Source organism: Stenella coeruleoalba, assembly GCF_951394435.1.
Source record: "Stenella coeruleoalba genome assembly, chromosome: 11".
NCBI classification, from domain to species: Eukaryota; Metazoa; Chordata; class Mammalia; order Artiodactyla; family Delphinidae; genus Stenella; species Stenella coeruleoalba.
Window position 1 is genome coordinate 30,481,430 of NC_137157.1, and position 18,678 is coordinate 30,500,107.

The 18,678-nt window shown below is 37.9% G+C and overlaps 1 protein-coding gene across 5 annotated transcripts in view; it reads left to right on the forward strand.

Annotated features, from left to right (window-relative positions):
* The window catches only part of ATP2B1 (ATPase plasma membrane Ca2+ transporting 1), a 592,658-nt gene that overhangs the window by 533,274 nt on the left and 40,706 nt on the right, over window positions 1–18,678 (forward strand). For all 5 annotated transcript variants that reach the window (XM_079938566.1, XM_079938562.1, XM_079938563.1 and 2 more), the window contains 6 exons: window positions 9,306–9,560; window positions 9,649–9,774; window positions 13,316–13,456; window positions 15,964–16,002; window positions 16,759–16,920; window positions 18,428–18,642. In XM_079938566.1, coding sequence (XP_079794692.1) covers window positions 9,306–9,560; window positions 9,649–9,774; window positions 13,316–13,456; window positions 15,964–16,002; window positions 16,759–16,920; window positions 18,428–18,642 — 938 coding nt within the window. The remainder of the gene's footprint in view (window positions 1–9,305; window positions 9,561–9,648; window positions 9,775–13,315; window positions 13,457–15,963; window positions 16,003–16,758; window positions 16,921–18,427; window positions 18,643–18,678) is intronic.

Below are 18,678 nucleotides of genomic sequence, written 5' to 3' on the forward strand. Positions count from 1 at the left end.
TCATTCACTATTAAAAAGTATTGCTTTTTTTTTTTTCAATCTGCAGTAAGGGAATCCCCTGCCATCACTTGATTTTAATTTAATATATTTTTAATTGTATTTTATTTTATTTTTTGGCCATATGGTGCAAGCATGCGGGATCTTAGTTCCCTGACCAGGGATCAGACCCACACCCCCTACAGTGAAAGTGCAGAGTCTTAACCACTGAACCACCAGGGAAGTCCCAAGTATTGCATTTTTATGTTTTTAACCAGTAAGACCACTGTAGAGCTTTATTTGGAAGATAATATTTTAGCACTGCCTCAAGGTTGGTGAAAGTGGTCAATATAGTATTTCAACCTTCATCTGTTCTTGAGTTCAGACTTGCTTTATGTAATTCAGAGAGCAAATCTCTGATATTCTGGGCAGGGGGAAAGGTAAGGGGAAGCTGTCTTTACAGCTTCTACTATTTAAAATAATGTAAACCATAGATTCACTTAATTGGTTATTGTATGCAATGATACATAGTTATTTCTTCAGCTTGAAAATAAATAAAATAGAAGTTTTAGTATTTGGATGGTGGGGCCAGCACTCTCAGTAGATCATCTAGCCATCTCCTTTGGAGAACATGCTTTATACCCACTGGTGGCTGAATCCTGCTGATCTTCACACGGATATTTTTTGTGATTGTTCACATCATGCCCATTTGGTGGGGATGGTGATTGTTCCATTTCACGCAAATTGATTTTTCTCCAGCTTCTGTCTTCTCTCCCTTTATCTGTCCCACCTACCTCTCCCTGATTCATCTTTATTCAGCACCCTTGCACCTCAAGTCCTTTCTTCAGTTCATGCTCACTCTTCTGGAATATGCTTTAATCATTTCTGGTGTCATTGGTTTACTCATTATTTTCTTGTGAATAATCCATTTCCTGTTCTGCATTTCCTAAGAGAACCATTGACTTTCAGAGATTTTAGATCAACGCTCAGTAAGAAAGAACTTTACATAGGAACAAAGAACATACTCCTTCATGTGAATTTAAAAATAACCAAAGTAAGCTTTCAAAAAACAGTTCACCTTTACTACATGTATATCCTTTCTATTTTGTTCTCTTTCATTTTTCAAAATTCTGGTCATGAGCCACTGAATTGATTTTATTTTCTTCATTTATTTTAAAAACAACTTTATTGGAGTATAATTGCTTTACAGTGGTGTGTTAGTTTCTGCTTTATAACGAATTGAATAAGCTATACATATACTTTATCCCCATATCTCCTCCCTCTTGCATCTCCCTCCCACCCCACTAAGTGGTCACAAAGCACCGAGCTGACCTCCCTGTGCTATGTCGCTGCTTCCCACTAGCTATCTGTTTTACATTTGGTAGTGTATATATGTCCATGCCACTCTCTCACTTCGTCCCAGATTACCCTTCCCCCTCCCCGTGTCCTCAAGTCCATTCTCTACGTCTGCGTCTTTATTCCTGTCCTGCACCTAGGTTCATCAGAACCATTTTTTTAGATTCCATATATATGTCTTAGCATACGGTATTTGTTTTTCTCTTTCTGGTTTACTTTACTCTGTATGACAGACTCTAGGTCCATCCACCTCACTACAAATAACTCAATTTTATTTCTTTTTCTGACAGTAATACTTCATATGTGCCACATCTTTATTCATTCATCTGTCAATGGACACAGGTTGCTTCCATTTCCTGGCTATTGTAAATAGAGCTGCAGTAAACATTGTGGTACATGACTCTTTGGAATTATGGTTTTCTCAGGGTACATGCCCAGTAGTAGGATTGCTGGGTCGTATGGTAGTTCTATTTTTAGTTTTCTATTTTTAGTTTTTTAAGGAACCTCCTTACTGTTCTCCATAGTGGCTGTATCAGTTTACATTCCCACCAGCAGTGTAAGAGGGTTCCCCTTTCTCCACACCCTCTCCAGCATTTATTGTTTGTAGATTTTTTGACGATGGCCATTCTGACTGGTGTGAGGTGATACCTCACTGTAGTTTTTATTTGCATTTCTGTAATGATTACTGATGTTGAGCATCCTTTCATGTGTTTGTTGGCAATCTGTGTATCTTCTTTGAAGAAATGTCTCTTTAGGTCTTCTGCCCATTTTTGGATTAGGTTGTTTGTGTTTTTGATATTGAGCTGCATGAGTGCTTATAAACTTTGGACATTAATCCTTTGTCAGTTGCTTTATTTGCAAATATTTTCTCCCATTCTGAGGGTTGTCTTTTTGTCTTGTTTATTGTTTCCTTTGCTGTGCAAAAGCTTTCAAGTTTCATTAGATCCCATTTCTTCATTTTTGTTTTTATTTCCATTTCTCTAGGAGGTGGGTCAAACAGGATCTTACTGTGATTTATGTCAAAGACTGTTCTGCCTGTGTTTCCTTCTAAGAGTTTCATAGTGTCTGGCCTTAAGTTTAGGTCTTTAATCCATTTTGAGTTTATTTTTGAGTATGGTGTTAGGGAATGTTCTAATTTCATTCTTTTACATGTAGCTGTCCAGTTTTCCCAGCACCACTTATTGAAGAGGCTGCTTTTTCTCCATTGTATATTCTTGCCTCCTTTATCAAAGATAAGGTGACCATATGTGCGTGGGTTTATCACTGGGCTTTCTGTCCTGTTCCATTGATCTATATTTCTGTCTTTGTGCCAGTACCATCCTGTCTTGATTACTGTAGCTTTGTAGTATAGTCTGAAGTCAAGGAGCCTGATTCCTCCAGCTCCGTTTTTCTTTCTCAAGATTGCTTTGGCTATTCGGGGTCTTTTTTGTTTCCATACAAATTGTGAAATCTTTTCTTCTAGTTCTGTCAAAAATGCCATTGGTAATTTGATAGGGATTGCATTGAATCTGTAGATTGCATTGGGTAGTAGAGTCATTTTCACAATGTTGATTCTTCCAATCCAAGAACATGGTATATCTCTCCATCTGTTTGTATCATCTTTAATTGCTTTCATCAGTGTCTTATATTTTTCTGCATACAGGTCTTTTGTCTCCTAAGGTAAGTTTATTCCTAGGTATTTATTCTTTTGGTTGCAATGGTAAATGGGAGTGTTTCCTTAATTTCTCTTTCAGATTTTTCATCATTAGTGAATAGGAATGCAGTAGATTTCTGTGCATTAATTTTGTATCCTGCTGCTTTACCAAATTCATTGATTAGCTGTAGTAGTTTTCTGGTAGCATCTTTAGGATTCTCTGTGTATAGTATCATGTCATCTGCAAACAGTGACAGCTTAACTTCTTTTCCGATTTGGATTCCTTTTATTTCTTTTTCTTCTCTGATTGCTGTGGCTAGAACTTCCAAAACTATGTTGAATAAGTGGTGAGAGTGGACAACCTTGTCTTGTTCCTGATCTTAGAGGAAATGGTTTCAGTTTTTCACCATTGAGAACAATGTTGGCTGTGGGTTTGTCATATACGGCCTTTATTATGATGCGGTAAGTTCCCTCTGTCCCTACTTTCTGGAGGGTTTTTATCATAAATCGGTGTTGAATTTTGTCGAAAGCTTTTTCTGCATCTATTCAGATGACCATATGGTTTTTCTCCTTTAATTTGTTAATATGGTTTATCACATTGACTGATTTGCGTATATTGAAGAATCCTTGCATTCCTGGGATAAACCCCACTTGATCGTGGTGTATGATCCTTTTAATGTGCTGTTGGATTCTGTTTGCTAGTATTTTGTTGAGGATTTTTGCATCTGTGTTCATCAATGATACTGGCCTGTACTTTTCTTTCTTTGTGACATATTTGTCTGGTTTTGGTATCAGGGTGATGGTGGCCTTGTAGAATGAGTTTGGGAGTGTTCCTCTCTCTGCTATGTTTTGGAAGAGTTTGAGAAAGATAGGTGTTAGCTATTCTCTAAATGTTTGATAGAATTTGCCTGTGAAGCCATCTGGTCCTGGGCTTTTGTTTGTTGGAAGATTTTTAACCACAGTGTCAATTTCAGTGCTTGTGATTGGTCTGTTTATATTTTCTGTTTCTTCCTGTTTGTCTCGGAAGGTTGTGCTTTTCTAAGAATTTGTCCATTTCTTCCAGCTTGTCCATTTTATTGGCATATAGTTGCTTGTAATAATCTCCCATGATCCTTTGTATTTCTGCAGTGTCAGTTGTTACTTCTCCTTTTTCATTTCTAATTCTATTGATTTGAGTCTTTTCCCTTTTTTTCTTGATGAGTCTGGCTAATGGTTTATCAATTATGTTTATCTTCTCAAAGAACCAGCCTTTAGTTTTATTGATCTTTGCTATTGTTTCCTTCATTTCTTTTTCATTTATTTCTGATCTGATCTTTATGATCTGATCTTTATTATCTTTATGATCTGATCTTTATGATTTCTGATAACTTTGGGGGTGTTTTGTTCTTTTCTCTAATTGCTTTAGGTGTAAGGTTATGTTGTTTATTTGAGATGTTTCATGTTTCTTGAGGTAGGATTCTGTTGCTATAAACTTACCTCTTTGAACTGCTTTTGTTGCATCCCATAGGTTTTGAGTCGTTGTTTTTTCATTGTCATTTGTTTCTAGGTATTTTTTGATTTTCTTTTTGATTTCTTCAATGATCTATTGGTTATTTAGTAGTGTATTGTTTAGCCTCCATGTGTTCGTTATTTTACAGATTTTTTTCCTGTAATTGATATCTAGTCTCATAGCGTTGTGGTTGGAAAAGATACTTGGTACGATTTCTATTTTCTTAAATTTACCAAGGCTTGATTTGTGACCCGACATATGATCTATCCTGGAGAATGTCCCATGAGCACTTGAGAAGAAAGTGTATTCTGTTGTTTTTGGATGGAATGTCCTATAAATATCAATTAAGTCTATCTTGTTTAATGTATCATTTAAAGCTTGTGTTTCCTTTTTTAGTTCATTTTGGATGTTCTGTCCATTGGTGGAAGTGGGGTGTTGAAGTCCTCTACTACGATTGTGTTACTGTCAATTTCCCCTTTTATGGCTGTTAGCATTTGCCTTATGTACTGAGATGCTCCTATGTTTGGTGCATACATATTTACAATTGTTATATCGTTCTCTTTGATTGATCCTTTGATCATTATGTAGTGTCCTTCTTTGTCTGTTGTAATAGTCTTTATTTTATAGTCTATTTTGTCTGATATGAGAATTGCTACTACAGTTTTCTTTTGGTTTCCATTTGCATGGAATATCTTTTTCCATCCCCTCACTTTCAGTCTGTATGTGTCCCTAGGTCTGAAGTGGGTCTCTTTAGACAGCATATACATGGGTCTTGTTTTTGTATCTAATCAGCCAGTCTATGTCTTTTGGTGGGAGCATTTAATCCATTTACGTTTAAGGTAGTTAGCGATATGTATGTTCCTACTACCATTTTCTTAATTGTTTTGGGCTTATCATTGTAAGTCTTTTCCTTCTCTTGTGTTTCCTGCCTAGAGAAGTTCCTTTAGCATTTGTTGTAAAGCTGGTTTGGTGGTGCTGAATTCTCTCACCTTTTGCTTGTCTGTAAAGGTTTTAATTTCTCCATCCAATCTGAATGCGATCCTTGCTTGGTAGAGTAATCCTGGTTGTAGGATTTTCCCTTTCATCCCTTTAAATATGTCCTGCCACTCCTTTTTGGCTTGCAGCGTTTCTGCTGAAAGATCAGCTGTTAACCTTATGGGGATTCCTTTGTATGTTAATTTTTGTTTTTCCCTTGCTGCTTTTAATATGTTTTCTTTGTATTTAATTTTTGATAGTTTGAGTAATATGTGTCTTGGCATGTTTCTCCTTGGATTTATCCTGTATGGGACTCTCGGTGCTTCCTGGACTTGATTGACTATTTCCTTTCCCACATTAGGGAAGTTTCCAACTATAATATCTTCATATATTTTCTCATTCCCTTTCTTTTTTCTCTTTTTCTTCTGGTATCCCTTTAATTCGAATGTTGGTGCGTTCAGTGTTGTCCCAGAGGTCTCTGAGACTGTCCTCAATTCTTTTCATTCTTTTTTATTCTGCTCTGTGGTAGTTATTTCCACTGTTTTATCTTCCAGGTCACTTATCCATTCTTCTGTGTCAGTTATTCTGCTATTGATTTCTTCTAGAGAATTGTTAATTTCATTTATTGTGTCGTTCATCATTGTTTGCTCTTTCATTCTTCTATGTCCTTGTTAAACGTTTCTTTTATTTTCTCCATTCTATTTCCAAGATTTTGGATCATCTTTACTATCATTACTCTGAACTCCTTTTCAGGTAGACTGCTTATTTCCTCTTCATTTGTTTGGTATGTTGGATTTTTACCTTGCTCCCTCATCTGCTGTGTGTTTCTCTGTCTTCTCATTTTGCTTAACTTACTGTATTTGGGGTCTCCTTTTCACAGGCTGCAGCAGGTTCATAGTTCCCGTTGTTTTTGGTGTCTGCCCCCAGTGGCTAAGGTTGGTTCAGTGGGTTGTGTAGGCTTTCTGGTGGAGGGGACTATTGCCTGTGTTTTTGTGGATGAGGCTGGATCTTGTCTTTCTGGTGGGCAGGACTGCATCCGGTGGTGTGTTTTGGGGTGTCTGTGGCCTTATTATGATTTTAGGTAGCCTCTCTGCTAATGGCTGGGGTTTTGTTCCTGTCTTGCTAGTTGTAGTTGTTTGGCATAGGGTGGCCAGCACTGTAGCTTGCTGGTTGTTGAGTGGAGCTGGATCTTAGAGTTGAGATCGAGATCTCTGGGAGAGCTCTTGCCATTTGACATTAGGCGGAGCCGGGAGGTCTCTGGTGCACCAGTGTCCTGAACTTGGCTCTCCCACCACAGAGTCTCAGGCCTGACACCCGGCCGGAGCACCAAGACCCTGTCAGCCACATTGCTCAGAAGAAAAGGGAGAAAGAAAGAAAGAGAAAAAATAAAAGTTATTAAAATAAAAAACTTATTGAAAGTACAAAAAGAATTAAAAAGTAATAAAGAAAGAAAGAAAGAAGAGAGCTACCAAACCAAAAAAACAAATCCACCGATGATAACAAGCACTAAAAACTATCCTTAAAAAAAAAAAAAGGACAGACAACCCTAGGACAAATGGTTAAATCAAAGCTATCCAGACAAAATCATACAAAGTCCACCTCCTCAGTTTGGGATGATTCGTTGTCTCTTCAGGTATTCCACAGGTGCAGGGTACGTCATGTTGATTGTGGAGATTTAATCGACTGCTCCTGAGGCTGCTGGGAGCGATTTCCCTTTCTCTTTGTTTGCACGGCTCCTGGGGTTCAGCTTTGGATTTGGCCCTGCCGCTGCGTGTAGGTCGCCCGAGGGCGTCTGTTCCCTGCCCAGACAGGACAGGTTTAAAGTAGCAGCTGATTAGGGGTTCTGGCTCACTCAGGCTGTGAGGTGGGATGGGTACGGAATGCTGGGTGAACCTTCTGCAGCAGAGGCCAGCATGACGTTGCAACAGCCTGAGGCACACGTGTGTTCTCCCGGAGAAGTTGTCCCTGGATCCCGGGACCCTGGCAGTGGTGGGCTGCACAGGCTCCCGGCAGGGGAGGTGTGGATAATGACCTGTGCTTGCACACAGACTTCTTGGTGGCGGCAGCAGCAGCCTTAGCGTCTCATGCAGGTCTCTTGGGCTCCACGCTGATAGCCGCAGCTCGCGCCCGTCTCTGGAGCTCGTTTAGGCGGTGCTGTGAATCTCCTCTCCTCGCGCACCCGGAAACAATGGTCTCTCGCCTCTTGGGCAGGTCCAGGCTTTTTCCTGGACTCCCTCCCGGCTAGCTGTGGCACATTAGCCCCTTCAGGCTGTGTTCACGCAGCCAACCCCAGTCCTCTCCCTGGGATCTGACCTCTGAAGAAGCCCGAGCCTCAGCTCCCAGTCCCCACCCGCCCCGGCCGGTGAGCAGACAAGCCTCTCGGTCTGGTGAGTGCTGATCGGCACCGATCCTCTGTGCGGGAATCTCTCCGCTTTGACCCCTGCACCCCTGTTGCTGCGCTCTCCTGCGCAGCTCCGAAGCTTTCTCCCTCCGCCACCCGCCGTCTCTGCCCGCGAAGGGGCTTCCTAGTGTGTGGAAACCTTTCCTCCTTCACAGCTCCCTCCCACTGGTGCAGATCCCGCCCCTAGTCTTTTGTCTCTGTTTCTTCTTTTGCCCTACCCCGGTACGTGGGGAGTTTCTTGCGTTTTGGGAAGTCTGAGGTCTTATGCCAGCATTCAGTAGGTGTTCTGTAGGAGTTGTTCCACGTGTAGACGTATTTCTGATGTATTTGTGTCGAGGAAGGTGATCTCCATGTCCTGTTCCTCCACCATCTTGAAGGTCTGAATTGATTTTAGACTCACAAATAGATTACAGCCCAAGGTTCAAAAAGTACCGTCCTTGTTCATTCTTCACCATTACTGGCCCTACAGTTTTGAGGTTTCTTTTGTCCCCACCTCTATCTTTTTCTAAAGTCTTTTCTGCCATAGAGCCTCTGTGCTGACTTTAATCTCTCTCCGGAATCCTCTTCCCTTAAGTCTATATGGCTAATTCACTCATATCATTTGGCTCCTAGCTCAAATGTCATGGACACCTCAGAGGGGTCTTCTCTGTTCACCCAACCACAGTTAGCCCTCTTTTTTCATTTGCTAGCACATCACCATATTTTATTTTCTTCATGGCACTTACGATATCTGAAGTTAATTACTTGGGTTTTATTATCTGATTTTTTCATATCTCATTCACACCTACCAATCTGAGTATAGGTTCCCTGAGGAGAAGGAGCTTATACGTCTTATTCACTGTTACATCCTTAGCTTTGAAAACAGAGTTGGCACCTAAAGTAGGTGCTCAAATAGTTGAATGAATGAGTAGCACTTTGCTTAAATTTTTATGTTATGAAAGTCAAGCTTTTATCATACTCCAGTGAAACTGATATGGTAAATAAGCATGGTTCATGGGTAAACACACAATACTTCACTTTCCGTGTATGACTTGCCTACTGTATGTAGTAATAGCATTAACTATTGGTTGCGTGTGAAGGATGTCTCAGCCTCTGCTCTGCCTTCTTTACAAGTGTCTTCGCATTTAATTCTCTCAACAACCCTGCAGTAAGTGGTGGTCTCCTAATTTGACAGATGAAGAAACTGAGTCTCAAAAATAAGTAACTTGCCTTAGGGTCGAGATTTAATCTTCCCCAGTGTCCTCACTCTTAACAGGTACCCTAGACTGCCTCCCTACCCTAAAGATGAGAATCCTCAGAGGCAGGGAACTTGAAATTAACAGAGTAAGCAGCAGCATCATTATGGAATGCTTTGAATCAATAAAGTGTTTAGAGCTGTAAGCAAAGTTAACGGGACCTAGAAACATTATAATTACATATCTGTTGCCATCAATTCAGAATCTTTTTTGATCAGCATTTTCTTTCTTTCCAAATAGTTTGTGGAGACGTTTCTGTTGGAGAGGAAGAAGGTGAAGGTGAAACTGGTTGGATTGAAGGAGCTGCAATCCTCTTGTCAGTAGTGTGTGTAGTATTAGTAACAGCTTTCAATGACTGGAGTAAGGAAAAACAGTTCAGAGGTTTGCAGAGTCGAATTGAACAAGAACAGAAGTTCACAGTCATCAGGGGTGGTCAGGTCATTCAGATACCTGTAGCTGACATTACAGTTGGAGATATTGCTCAAGTGAAATATGGTAAGTAAAAAAGGGCAGTGCATCTTACACATGATGTGATGTTATTGTAATCTTGTTCACAGTTTAGCATACCTTTATTTTGTTTTAGGTGATCTTCTTCCCGCTGATGGCATACTTATTCAAGGCAATGATCTTAAAATTGATGAAAGCTCATTGACTGGTGAATCTGATCATGTTAAGAAGTCTTTAGATAAGGATCCCTTACTTTTATCAGGTACAAATTTCTTTTATAACTGAACTTTTTCCTCCTCCGCAACTATATACCACTGTCAGCAGACAGTTCCCCAAAGAGCCAGTAAATGTGAAGAGGATTCTGTATTTTATGTTAGCTTCTACCCTTATAAACTTTAGAGACTTTCTTTTGTAAGTCAGCAGAGACGTTAGAGATCTTTAAATCCAGAACTGTATTTTACAAATGAGGAACCCGAGTCCAAAAAAATGAAGAGATTTGAGAGTCGGTGTTAATGTTAGTATAATGATAAAACTAAAGTATAAGCCTAATGATCTCTGTTAAATTGATCTGTTTTACATTTATTCTTAAGGGCTATTGTAATATAAAATTAAAGAATGATTGTGTGTTTAAAGCAAATTAATGAATTCTCTATGATGGTCTACAAAGGACAGGATTAAAAAAAAAAAAACTCATAAAATCCTTAAAGTTAACCTAATCTTGCTTTCTTATTTAACTACTGAGGAATGAGTCTGAGACATTAACTATTTATCTAAGGTAATATGATTAATAATAAATAGGTCCAGGAGTAGTACCACATCTACTAGGCAGAACTGAATTTGCACACGGTTAAGACATGTTCTGAAAATCTAAGGCTTTGTGTAGTGAGGGTGCTGTCTGAAAAGGGGAGGTGGGTGTCTACCTAGGAGGCTTTTACAACAGCTTAACTGTTGATAGCTAGACCTAAGGTTAATTGGAAATGAAATGGAAGGGATAATGAAAAAAATTACAAGCTGCCTTCTAAGATGCTACATGAAAGGAAACCAGAGTACCACAACTTGTCTCCAAAATTATACCAGTTCCTTAGCTTTTGATTTTCAGTTTCCTACTCTTAATTTTCTAGTGTTCTTTATAGAATTTACAAAATTGCTTGTAAGACATTTGGTTTGAATAGATTTTTAGATTGAGTTATACTAGCATTTGGAGTAAGAAAATGTTGCCTATTTGTCTTTAATTATTATTTTCAGATGTTAATGGAATGCTAACATTTCCTACATTGGAAGGAGATTCTGCTTATTTAAATATTTAATAACTTGGCAGCTATACTTTTTCACTTCTCTGTGAACTTTATATTCTAATTGGTTGGACATGGTTTTACTGAAACCAAAGTCAAACGTGTGACAAGGGTCAGTTAAGTTAGAATCACAACTTCGGGGCACATACTTAAGCTTAACTATTACCTTTTTAAGATTTGTAAATATGTGCCAAAAGGCTTATTGTAAAACGTCCCACCACTACAAGTCAGAGTAATTTCATGTATATACATTTATAAACAGCATTATAAATAGGGGGAAAGTTTCATTTTAATATAGACTTTTGTTTCTTTGAAAAAATCTTGGGATTTGTATACCTTCAGTATCCTGCACTACTAAGAACATTCCTACTCTATTTGAATTTTTCTTTATATTGCTCTGCTTGAAATTCATTCCAAATAGAAATATCTTGGATATATAATGTAGTTAAGTTTAATGTATACTTATTTTACTTATTCCTTGCCATACTTCTAAGAAACTGTGGTTAATGTTAGCCAAGTAAAATCTGTGATTTTTCCCAAAGGAGAGGGAAGCTAGCTGGTCATACTTAACTGCCACAGACTGACCAGGCCACAGTATTTGGTGAACTGAGGTAGTCTCCTCTTGCCTTTTTGCCATGTATACTTCATGGGCTTTGATGTACATCTAGCTTATTCACACAGTGCTTAGCTCTTCAGAATGACATCCTTTAACGGAAACTTGGTCCTTTTCTGTTTTAACAGAGATGGCTGGTAAGTATTTGTAGACTCAGGTTCCCGACACACCAAGTATACCAAGAGGACTCTATAAATTTTCCATGTTTAAGAAAAGACTGAAATAACTTTCTGGAGTTCCTTATCACAGTACGGGTGGGAAAGTTTTTCTGCATTTATTTCCCTCTTCCAAAAATGTACTGAAAACATGAAATGCATTTATTTTTAAATTTATTCTCATGATGCCATCTCTCACTGCTGTTCTTGGCTTTTTAAATTTAGATGTTTAAAAGCAGTTATTCAGTTAGCGGTAGGGATATGACCAGAACAAAAACTGTTTACTTTGCCTGAGCATATTACCTGCCAACATTTGATTACCTGTGGTCGAGAAGAACAGAACATAAAAAACTGAAATTTGCTGAAAGCTAGAATTGTTAAAAGAAACAAACTGTCTTTTACATTTAGTCCTTGCTCAGTAAATATTGTTTCACTGTCCTTAATTTAATTTCTTGTTTCCCTTGCATTTTTACTGGCAAAGAAGCTAATAATTAGTGAAATAGTCAGAATATAGATTTTTTAAAGCAGGAAAATCAAAGGCCAAAAAAATTCATGTTGGATAAATTACTTAGTAATTAACAGCCAAATATAAATTTTTAAGTACTGGAGTAAGTACATATGCTTTACGATCTCATTTTGCAAATTACCATTAAACATTGTTTTGGTACACAGGATGGTATAGTATGTGCTACAGACCCTGCCCTCCAGGTGGTTGTAAACTAGGAGATCAAATAAATAAGTGATAACTATAAAGAAGACTTTATTGAGTATATTAAAAAGAGTTAAGTTTTGAAAGTTACTTAAAATTCACAAAAATATTAGAGAGGTGGGAAGCCTTCTAATGAGTGAGGGAAAGATGTAGAGGTGTGGTCGTACAGGTTGGAGAGTTGTGAGCAACCTTAGTGACATTATATATAAGAAGAATATGCCCTCTGTGCTCTGACAGAGCTGGATTGAATCTGCCTTGTCACTTAATAGTTGTGTAACATTGGGCAAGTTTCTAGGAAATAAGAATAATAATGCCTGCTGCTTGCAAGACTGTTGTGAGGGACAGTCAGAATTCAGTCAGTGTTCCCATCTCTGCTCCCCAGCTTTTTGTAATGGAGTTTTATGTTAGGCTAATGGATGAAAAAGTTAGTGTTGTTTGGTCTCCATGTGAAGACTTTGAACTTTATCCAGTAGTCAGTGAGGGTCAGAAGTTTTGGAGTCATGAGAGGCTTATGATAAAATCACATCTTAGGAAGGGTAAACCTATTTCAGGATGAACTGGAAAGACAGAAACTAGCTAGGCTGCTGTTGCAGTGATCTAGGTGGGCTGGCATGAAAGCCTGGGTTAGGGAAAGGTGGTGGGGTTGGCTTAGGAATATGTCAGTTGTTGCTGTGTGATCCTTTTTGTTGTAAGCACATTTCTTTATAAGTGAATTGTCCCTAATAATAATAATACAGTTATAATTTAAATATTGAACATTCATTGAACCCCTAAAATTCCAGGCAATGTGCCAAACACTTTACACTTACAGACTTAATTTGCGTCTCATTTTTACAGAGTGTAGGTACTATTATCCACGTTTATGGACTAGTAATTGAGATGTTACAGTTTGCCCAGTATCACATGATAAATGACTGGTAGAGTGAGCTTTGAACTCAGATGACTTATTACAGACTTAAAACCTTAAGCACAAGAATCTTGGTTTTATTTTAATGTGTTGTTGAATTTTAAAAACACATTTTCTGTTGTTGTAGGTACTCATGTAATGGAAGGCTCTGGAAGAATGGTAGTTACTGCTGTGGGTATAAATTCTCAAACTGGAATTATCTTTACCTTACTTGGAGCTGGAGGTGAAGAGGAAGAGAAGAAAGATGAGAAGAAAAAGGAAAAGAAAAGTAAGGATAGCAATATGCTATAAGAATTGGTATTTGGAAATACGGCAGCTAGATTGTAAGAACTCATCCAAAAAATACCTGTTTCATCAGATTTTGAAATGAAGAGTTCTACAAAATTAGTTACCCAACATAGTACTTTCAAGAGGTAGAGTTGATGGAGGGGGATTTTTTTTTTAAGACTTAGTAGTCCGAGGAGGGCTTTATGAAAGAAGATATCAATCCTGCTTTACCATAGCCAGATGTATTCAGCATCTCCTTGAATACTTTAAAATCTCCCTGTCATTTGACCAGCAAAATGAATTAAACTCCCACTTCCTTTGCTTATTTTTTTGCTACTTCAGTAGGAGCTTTCCTTGTCAACCATATCACTTTTTGGCCTCATTGAGCTTTTCATCTTTTTCAAGTTTTCTACTACTCAACATTTCCCAGTCTGTACTTATGTACTTGGTTTTTAGACATAAGATCAATGCTTCACTTTGACACCTCATGTGTTTGCGTTGTTATATTCAGCCCATCATTCGATATCAAGGTTTTAAAATTTTAGTCTTGATCCATTGTATCTGCTGTCCCTCCAAGGGGGATCTGTTATCAGCAAACTTGATAACCATAGTTTATCCACAAGGATCTTATAAGAAGCTGTTATACATGGGGAAATAGCTCAGGATCACTTAGTTGCGGAGTATGTCCCCTTTTTAAAAAAGCCCTCCTCACCCTTTACTCCAGAGTTTTTCCCTTTAGGGCAATAGCACTTTACTGTGGTTTAACCGCTTAGATTCATTTAATTTTACTTGGGCTAGTAAGTCCATATTTCTCTCACACATGTAAGTATTTTGAGATCTTATAAAATAAATGCCTTACTAAAATCTTGGCTTGCTATATCTACAGCAGTGTTTTTAATATTTAGGTGTTTTGGTTCGGTTTTTGGGTTTTGTCTTGAGCTGTGAAATCTTGATTTCAAAGAGAACTATGTTCGAAGGGTTCTGGCTGCCGGCAAGGGAGGCAGGCCCCACGCTGTAGGTTTTTCCTGTCCCACTCCTCGCAGCAGCCCTCCACGTGCTGCCCTAAGGGTCCAGTGCGTAGTGCTGATACCATTTCTGGACCGCTTTATATGCGTTATCTCAATAATCCTTACAACCATACAGAAAAGACTATCTTTTTGCTGACAAGTAAACTGAGGCTTATGGAGGTTGCATAACTTGCTCCAAGTCGAAGATCTAATTAGTGGCAGATCAGACCCACTTGTCTGACTCAAAAGTGTGTGCTCTTCACCATATATTGTGTTGCATCCTAATTTACAGGAGACTAAAGTCAACAGACCCTATTAAAAAAAGAAAGGGAAGTTCACATCATGACCTTGTTCATGTTGACCCTACAGTTTCTTTTCCAACAAGCACCTTTTTTTCCTAAGATCTTATATACCTATTTTTATTAATCCAGTCAAGAGTATTCCCAGGAATTAACATCTAACTGACTGCTGTTTTTGATTCTTGGTGAGAGAGAGAGAGAGAGAGAGAGTGAGAGTGAGTGTGTGTGTGTGTGTGTGTGTGTGTGTGTGTGTGTGTGTGTGTGGAATGGAGACAACGTTTTTCCATCTGTGGACTTCCATCTCTTTTACCATTCCCCTGAATAAATTGATATTATATATTAATATAATCCAGGGTAATCTGTCTCAGCTGCCTTCATAATCTGGAATGTGAATGTTTGGTCTCTTTCCAAAATTGAGCTCATTCAGAGTACCTAGGTATTCTGTCTCCTCACCTGTCTTGAGCATCTGTTCCTCTTTGACCATATTTGTTCCACGTTTTCCAGTTTGAAGGTAGGTCTCCTTGATAGAGAAGTTGAAAGAAGAATAGGCTGAGTGGTTCTCTTTCCTCTTCGTCATTTTTAATATTATACTCCCTACTCCAAACAATAGACCCATTCCCTCCTTGATTACTTTTTACATTAGACATTCTCATCTTTCTGTTTTCCTCCAAATCTAAGTGAATTGGGGGATTACCTTAACTAGTAGTTTTACTGTCTTATTTTGTACCTTCATATTCTAGTTTTACTTGCTTGTCTCCCCTGTCTTTTATACATACCAGTTTGGTTCTCATTCCCATCAGAGTTCTCCTGTGTGCCTGTTGTCTTCCTATGACATTCCTTCCTCCCTCTACCCCTTCCCTTTTCCACATTCTTAGGCTTATATCTGTATTTAGTTTGAAAACCTCTTGTACCATATGTGGGTGTATTGCAGCATAAAAAAGAGTAAAGTCTTATGGAGAAATCAACTAAGTATAGATGCCCCAAATTATTTTAGAGTGTCCCCCCATGGTTAAGACCTAGGGAGTGATAGAGCCAGAAGGTCATTATGGGCCAAATGCTTTCTAATCTGTACACACACACACACACACACACACACCATTGTGTAACAGTTCTGTTATAGAAATGTGAGCTACCTTTGCATAATTTAACATGGCTGTATTCATTTCTTTTGGAAAGCTTTAATTCCCATTTTGTTCCTACAGATAAGAAACAAGACGGAGCTATTGAGAATCGCAACAAAGGTAAATTCAGGAGGATAAAAGTACACTTAGCTTGTTCTCATTGTATCCACAAATACATCTCTTGTGTACTGTATTCATCCAAAAGTAGGATGTATACGGAAGATTAACAATCTGTATTACTTGGGTGAATGTCTCTTTTGTCAGTGCCTGACTCATGCTGCCTTTACAATGTTAATAAGACTTTAATTATGACCTGTGTTAGTAAGCTTAGAAAGGTCCAGATGTAGGTAACTTTAAACTTAAGCATTTCAGTATTTATCATTGGTTACAATATGATTGCTAGCAAAAATGCAAAAGAAACAAAATATAAAATGTAAATTTTTTTTGCAGCTATTTAATAGTCTGTAAGCATATGTGCATTTCTCTATATGTGTGGTCCTACATAATGTTCTACATTATGGTCATAACTTATGAGGGAGGGATTTATGGTGTTTGGAATGAGTCTCATTATCTAACACAACACACAGGAAGAAAAATGATTTGGTATTTAGCTCTTTTAGGACCCTGTATTTCTTCTTATGCCTCATCCCTATTTCCTAGCTCAACATTCTCAAATCTGGTACAGAGTTTCAAAACCTAGTGTCACTAATTGTCTTATTTTCTCTGGGTAGGCACAGACTTACACAGGAAGCTAAATGTTTAAATTTTTGTGTTTCTATAAGAAATTGATTTTTTTTTCCCAAAAATTGCTTGAAAATGTTAACAGTTACGTGTGCCTTTAAAACGTAGTGAAGTTATATTTGCTCTTCAATGTAGCAAAAGCCCAGGATGGTGCAGCCATGGAAATGCAGCCTTTGAAGAGTGAAGAAGGTGGAGATGGTGATGAAAAAGACAAAAAGAAAGCAAATTTGCCAAAAAAGGAAAAATCTGTTTTACAAGGGAAACTAACAAAGCTGGCTGTTCAGATTGGCAAAGCAGGTATGATATATACGAGAAAATAAGATGTTTTGTTTTAAAATATGCTGCCTTTCTATTTAAAAATCATCTTTGACACACTTAAGACTGGAAATCATTGCTTTGTGAGTGGAAGAGGAGATAAAAATATTTTCAGTTTTATCTACAATGTACTAGGCCTTTGAGTTACTGTGGATCCTCATAATATTTTGCAGCTTGGGAACTGTTATCCTCATTTTATGTAGAGGGAGTGTCCTCTGTCAACTAGCTAATAAATAAGTGGTCAGGTTAGGATTAGCACCTAAGGCTGCCCAATTCACAAGCCCGCACGCTCCTCTCTGAATTTCTGGGGGCAATAGAGGGCTTAGCAGAGAGGTTACTCCGTAAAGATTACCCAGCTATATTTTAATAAAAAGAAATTTCACCACACATTTTCTTATCTTTGTTCTGACAATGAAAAAAAAAATTAGGTGTGTGTTTTTCTAAAAGTTATAGTTAACTTAAATTGAATGGATTAGTTAGAGTTAGAATGGATCATCCTGGTGAGGCTGAAGTTATAAATTACAACCATCACTAGAAAACACCTGTTAACAGAACTCCTCTTCAGAGGAAATAAAACAGAGCTTTAGCTAAAAACATAGCATGCCCTTCAATAGTATCTTTATGAAAGAACACGTGTGGGCTAAATCAGACTACACTATTAAAGTCACTTACATTGCATCATTCTGTTACTTCCTAGGACTGTGCTGGAAAAAGTTAATTTTTGCTTCCGTCCTCAAAAAGCTTATTATCTAATAGCAAATATTTGCTTTTGATAGTATGTAGCCAAATGGTAATACTGACTCATACAGTGTTGGGGAAAAGGGTGGATTTAAGATGGTGATGGTATTTTAGTAGACATTGAATTGGATTTTTAGACCCAGATAGGTGGACATGCCTTATTTTGTAATACTCATTTATAAGGGGCTAAATATCCCACAAAACAGAAAGGTGTAAATGATTTGTAATATATGATTAACTGTTGGTTTGCTAAGTTAATAAAGCAGTAAGTATAGATGAAAAAAATTAAGTAATTTTGGTAATTTGTGTTTTTTTTGTAAAGAACATGGGGTTCGGTATTTAATTCCAGGTCTCCCCATTGGTCAGGTTCTTATCAACTTCTCTTTTGTCATGAAAGCAGCTTGCCAATGTGTAGAGCACCAGCTTATACTAAGCTTTTGGTATTTCCTTGTCATTGCTTATTATTTTGTCTCGGCTTTAGTAGAAGACTGAAGATACAATTAAGTCTAGAAAAGAATCATAAACACTTTTTTCCCACTTCTCCTGGGTTTCGGGACTGTACTTGGAAGCAGAAATTAAATCTGATAATGTCAAGTGATGAGTTAAGCACAAAAAAGGATGTAACAGTTTCTCAGCGAAATTAAAATAAATATCACCAAAGTAGTTGTAATTCTTCCAGTGGCTAATATGTAACTGACAATGAATTGTGTCTAGAATATTTAATAATTACATTTTCCTTCTTTTTATGTAGGTTTGTTGATGTCTGCCATCACAGTTATCATTCTCGTATTATATTTTGTAATTGATACATTCTGGGTTCAGAAGAGACCGTGGCTTGCTGAGTGCACACCGATTTACATACAGTATTTTGTGAAGTTCTTCATTATTGGAGTTACGGTTTTAGTGGTAGCCGTGCCAGAAGGTCTTCCACTCGCAGTCACTATCTCACTGGCTTATTCAGTCAAGGTAAGTAGAAAAGAAAGTCTCAGCTGGTGTAGAAAA